The 6000-nt window shown below is 45.7% G+C and overlaps 1 protein-coding gene across 2 annotated transcripts in view; it reads left to right on the plus strand.

Annotated features, from left to right (window-relative positions):
- The window catches only part of ACTR3B (actin related protein 3B), a 105436-nt gene extending 99665 nt beyond the window's left edge, over positions 1 to 5771 (plus strand). Inside the window, exons 10-12 of one of the 2 annotated variants that reach the window (XM_082846717.1) lie at positions 2495 to 2550; positions 3204 to 3334; positions 5598 to 5771. In XM_082846717.1, the coding sequence (XP_082702843.1) occupies positions 2495 to 2550; positions 3204 to 3285 (138 nt within the window). In that variant the 3' untranslated portion in view covers positions 3286 to 3334; positions 5598 to 5771. The remainder of the gene's footprint in view (positions 1 to 2494; positions 2551 to 3203; positions 3335 to 5597) is intronic. The other variant, XM_082846718.1, reaches the window with a different exon arrangement.
- The last annotated feature ends 229 nt before the right edge of the window (positions 5772 to 6000 follow it).

Below are 6000 nucleotides of genomic sequence, written 5' to 3' on the forward strand. Positions count from 1 at the left end.
CTGCCAGGGGCCTGTTGGCAAGGTGTGAGCTGTGAAGAATAGTTCCCACTGCTTTCCAAAATGAGTGCTCACACTTCCATTTTAGCTTTACTTGCATAGCTGGCAAGAAGAAAGATCTAGACCCGTAATAGGAGAGATTTTGTAAGCTAGCAAGAGAATGGATTCAGTTTACATAGAGGCAATGTTACTTGGAAGAGATCAGTTAGGTCAAAATTACTGGGTTAATTATAGGAAGTTGGTAAGTGAATTCAATTTTCTATGCAAACATTGTTCCTAACTCTAAGGGGACAGGCATGATTTTCTGCAAAAGCCTATTCTAAGATTTCTTCTAACAAACGTTTAAGGGGATCTTGAGTTAATCTAGGTTTAAGGTTATAGGTAGGTAATGAGGACAAATTCTCTGAAGATGGAGGCTGATAATGACCAGACACATAGAGCATGTCCAATTTGACCTTAAAGGAAACTTTGTCCGCCTTGGCAGGGAATATCTTTTGTTCTGCTGCAAAGCATGTGGCTGTAACAATGAATGAACAAAGTGCAAGCGGCCGACAGAAGAGTGTTTTCCATCTCGTGCAGAAGTCACTGTTTTTATCCGTGATTTTTCCTAGCGTGCAAACTAGTAAAAGAAGAGCATGGGAAGCTCCAGCTAAGCAGATGAAAAGGGAACGATAAAGATAAGAACGGAAATCAGCGACCTAGACGGCAGATAAACGAGAGAGAAAATCAGTGACACTGGAAGTTGCTTCTTGGAAAAGGTCAACCAAATTGATAAATCTCTAGCAAGACTGATTGGGAAATAAAGAGATAAGGCCCAAATTACCAGTGTCAGGGATAAAAGGGAAATATCCTACATGATAAGGATAAGAGAAGGTTTTGAACAATTTATGCCAAAAACATCCACAAATTCCACAACTTAGATAAAAATGGGTAAATTTCTTGAAAGACAAACTATCAAAACTCACCCAAGAAGGAGTAGATATACTGAATCACCCTGCGTTTATTAAAAAATTGAATTTGTAGTTAAAAACCTTCACATAAAGGAAACTATAGCCTTAGTGGTGAAGTCTACCAAAATTTAAGGAAGATGTAATACCAATTCTTAACAAACTTTCAGAAAACTGAAGAGGAGAGAATACTTTCCAAATCATTCTCAAAGTCCAGTATTACATTGCTACCCGAACCAGAAAAAGACAATACAAGAAAATAAAACCACAGACCAATAGACATGATGAACTCAGATGTTCTTAACACAACTTTAGCAGTTTGAATCTAAAAATATATAAATATATAATACATCATGGCCAAAAGGGATTTATCCCAGGAATGTGAGATTGGCATTTAAAAATCAACATAATCCTATTTGTTTCTTTTTTTCTTTTTCTTTTTTTTTTGCAGTACGCGGGCCTCTCACTGTTGTGGCCTCTCCCGCTGTGGAGCACAGGCTCCGGACACGCAGGCTCAGCGGCCATGGCTCACGGGCTCAGCCGCTCCGCGGCATGTGGGATCTTCCCAGACCGAAGCACAAACCCATGTCCCCTGCACCAGCAGGTGGACTCTCAACCACTGCACCACCAGGGAAGCCCTATTTTTGCTTTTATTTCCTTTGCTTTAGGAGACAGGTAAAAAAAAAAAATTGCTATGATTTATGCCAAAAGTGTTCTGCCTCTGTTCTATTCTAGAAGTTTTATGGTTTCAGGTCTTACATTTAGGTCTTTAATCCATAATAAAATCTCCTTGCAAGCTCAGGGGAGAAGTGTGGAAGGCTGAATAACGCCTGCCAAAGATGCCCAGCTCCTAATCCCTGGAACCTGTGGATGTTAACCTTATATGGCAAAAGGGACATTACAGATACGATTAAGTTAAGATCTTAAAATGGGGCAGTTACCGTGGATAATCCAGGTGGGCCCTAAATGTATCCCAAACGTCCTTGTAAGGAGGAGCCAGAGGGAGCCTGTTAGGTTGCAGGAGAAGGCAACGTGACGGTGGAAGCAGGTGCTATGCTGCTTGCTTTGACGCTGAAGGCAGTTGCTGTGGCTCATTCCAGAAGGAATGAGCCTTGAAGCTGGAGAAGGCAAGGGAAAGATTCTCCCCTAGAGCCCTGGATACAGCATGGCTTTAGCAGCACCTTGATTTGACCCAGTCCTGGTTTTTGACTTCTAAACTCCAGAACCGTAAAAGAAGCTATGTGTGTTGTTTTAATTCACCGTTTGTGATAATTTGTTACAGGAGCCATAGGAAACTCATACAGGGAGAAAACTTGATATGAGAAAAAGCATCTGTCCAAGGCGGGGACCCTGCAGTAGACATCCTAGCTGTGTTGGTTTGCTAGGTGGACAGGGTGGCTTACACGAGAGGATTTGTCTTACAGGTCTGGAGGCTGAGCTCGAGGTGTTGGCAGGGCTGGTTTCTGAGGCTGGTTGGGAGAAGCTGTTCCAGGCCCATCTCCTGGCTGCTGGTAGTTCGCTGGCAATCTTTGCTGTTCTTTGCCTTGTAGGTGTGCTGCCTGGACTACATGACAGACCCGATAAAACCCTGGACACCACGGCACAGGTGAGCTTCCCTGGTTGGCAACACTTTGCATGCGTTGTGTTGTCACACACTTGCTGGGAGTTGTGTGTTCCCCTGTAACTGCACTGGGAGAGACACCTGCAAGCTTGGGGCTGGTTCCTCCAACCACGACCTTTTCTCATTGCTGGTTTTAATCTGTATCTTTTCTTTATCATAAACCATAGCCACGAGGATACCAGCTTTTCCTGAGTCCTGTGGGTCCTTTTAGTGAATCATCAAGTTCGAGAGTAGTCTTGGGGACCCACTGACACGGATATATCACATAGACCCCCACACACATCTTGGGTGAAAATGGAGTTCTATAGGCAATGATGAACGTGTATAGTCTTTGCTTGGGTAGTGCATGATAATAATGTGTTTTGGGTGCTGAGAATGGAATGGGAGTGTCAAGAGAATTGGCCTTGGGTGCATCAGCTCTATGGTCCAGGTGATGCTCTGTCTTGGTCCTGCAGCAGAGGAAGAATGAGAGGGCTGAGATTTGTTTCCCTGGTGATGGTGGCCACGTGGTCGTCTATCAATGGGCTATAGGTATCTCTCTTCCTGTCCTGTGATAGTGGGCACAGGGGGAGGTAACATCCAAGGCTTGGAGCTGACCAATGGATCCATAGAGAATTTGGTTCCTTCCCCCACTTCAGAACTCTGATGAGGTGCCAGGCTGTGGACGTGAGATCTGTCTTCCCCCGTGGCTGCCCAGAAGTGCTGGTGACACAGCCTTGATGCGTGAGGAGAAAATGCCCCGTGGGATGACTTTGATCAACGAGGGAAGGTACATGCAAGGAGCCAGCATCCTCCCACTTCCTTCCCAGATGAATGGTTCCGAGATGCAGAGGTTCTAGACATTCCCATAACATCTCTTATGACTAAGCAGCTAGGTGTGTTTTTCGTGAAAGTGTAGGCAGCTCTGAAAAGCATGACCTTTTATCTTCTTTCCCCTCTTCGCTACCTCGTTCTCCTTTCCCTGTCGCTCTTGCTTTCTTAAGGTTGCACCTGCAATCAAACGTGAGCACATCATCTTTGCTCAGGCTGTGTTATAGGGAATCCTGGCTAACACAGCATGCTATGATAATGGGATAGATTAAAGGAAGTTGCGATGAATGGAATTTTGCAGAACAACTTGCCTTCCTCGAGAGACATGGCTCTGTTGTCCGAGTCATCACAGAATGAGTGCTACAGGGGTAACCTGGGCTTGGCAAGTGGCTCAATGCTTCCCAGCTCTTCAGGGTATGAGGACACTTTTTAACGTAAAGAAGTGTGTAGGTGCTCACATAATGACAGATGAATGTTTAACATCAGTGCCAAAGTTCTTCTTTGCCTCTCCAGACACACTCTCTGGCCTTCTGCATCTGTTCTGAGCCCTGAGAGGTTGCCCTATATTGACTCACCAGGTCCTGGGCCCTAGGCTCCCCGTGGGGGTGGGGAGAGCCCAGAGGAGGATGAGGTCATGGTGCTAATTTCTCTGACCCCTTCAGCTGTGGAGCTGCGACTGGCTACAGCCCCTCCGCTGCCCCCTCATCTAGAGGTGGAAGGCTCTCCACTCCTCCGAGCTCTGGGGAGCATCACCGTCTTTTCCTGATTTCCCTGGATTAATAGTCCTCTGAGTAAACTCCTCAATCACCCCCTTTGAGTGTCCATTTATTTCCTTCTGGGACTTTGACTGATATAGTCTATCTTGAGCCAACTCATAAAGTCAGAAATATTGTAGGAATGTGTTTAGTGCATCACAATAGCGTCACATATATTCCCCAAATTGTATGCACAATCATTACTACTTATTCAGTGTTCAATCAATGCTTGGTGTGAGTACAGATCTGTAGGCCCCTTGTAATGATTTCCCAGGCTCCCAGCAAGGATCCAGAGCTCTGAGCTTGGGAACCCCTGTCATAGATCATTGGAAATTGAGGCATCAATCACCCTTGCCTTGAAAACTACTTGTGACTTAAATGTCATGGTCCCCAACCTGGCTATAACAGAACCACCTTCTGAGTTTCACCCCTGACGATCAGTGACGTTTGCGATCAAGGATTTAAGTAACTGAGAGTTCCCCTACGAGGACTAGGGAGTTTGAGTCATAAAACGTTGGCTTTTGGAAATAAAGTTCAGCAATGGGAGTGAACGGTTTACTAATGGTACCTTACATACCATCAGGGCGCACAGAAGTTTCAGCACTTCCTCTCTTCCTGGATACACAGGAAATGTTTCCCAGCCCCATGGCAATAACTAATCCCGGCCGCTGGGCTGGGAGCAGACGTGGTCTGGGTCACCTGGGGGAAGCAGGTAAAGCTGCTGGGGGTTCCCCATGGGCTCTTCCCCTGATGCAGGGACTCTGATATCACAGTCAGGTTGTGTCACAGTGAGTGAGCTATCCAGACCCTCAGTGGACTTGGAGTGAGCACAGGATAAACCTCATTGGGATAGTCTGGGATTGATTCCAATCACAACGAAACCGAGCTTCTCCTAACTGATTTGCCATTGTTGAGATATTGCTCAACCATAATTACTTATAATTCTGAAACTATACTGCATCTTGGGAAAAGGCTTATAATACAAGGTTAAGTAAAACAATCAGGCTACAAAATTGCATGCAGTTGATATATAGTCATAGAAAAATGTACACGTGGCCCACACTGGATAGAAATGTATAAAAGTGAAAATACTTGTCTAAAGGTGATGGGGATGATGAGTCATTCCAATGAAAAAAAAAACTTTGTCTTTGGGCTTCCCTGGTGGCGCAGTGGTTGAGAGTCCGCCTGCCGATGCAGGGGACACGGGTTCATGCCCCGGTCCGGGCAGATCCCACATGCCGCGGAGTGGCTGGGCCCATGGGCCATGGCCGCTGAGCCTGCGCGTCCGGAGCCTGTGCTCCGCAACGGGAGAGGCCACAACAGTGAGAGGCCTGTGTACCGCAAAAAACAAACAAACAAACAAAAACAACTGCTTTGAAATGTCTTTAAAATCTTTGAATTGATTCTAATAGTTTCCTCTTTCTTCTTCTCCTTCTTCGCCTCTTCCTCCTATTTTATTTTTGCAAGAACTGGGAAGTAGGCATTTCTTTATGGCAACGGCAAGATGAGTGGAATCTGCTGATCTCGTGGGTGGAGATGGAGCTGGAAGGAGGGACCCCGCCAGGCTGTGCAGCCCGAGCTGGTGGCAGCTGCCCCGGAAGAAGGCTGTTTGGGTGCCGTGCAGTTCTTGGAGGATTTGAATGAGGTACTTAGAGTGTAAATCTAGACTTTCAGATTGGTTATTTTCATGCTGTTCACATTTTCCATAATTATTATGTTTTTTTAAAATCACTTTTGGCTATGTTCCATTTGATAACAATACGCCTACAGCGTTGGTTCTCAACCAGGGACAGTCTTGCCTCGGGGGACATCTAGCCACGTTGGGAGATGTTTTTGGCTGTTATGACTGGTTGGGGGGTGTTATCTTGGT

This window comes from Leucopleurus acutus (genome assembly GCF_964270905.1).
Source record: "Leucopleurus acutus genome assembly, chromosome: 9".
Lineage (NCBI taxonomy): Eukaryota > Metazoa > Chordata > Mammalia > Artiodactyla > Delphinidae > Leucopleurus > Leucopleurus acutus.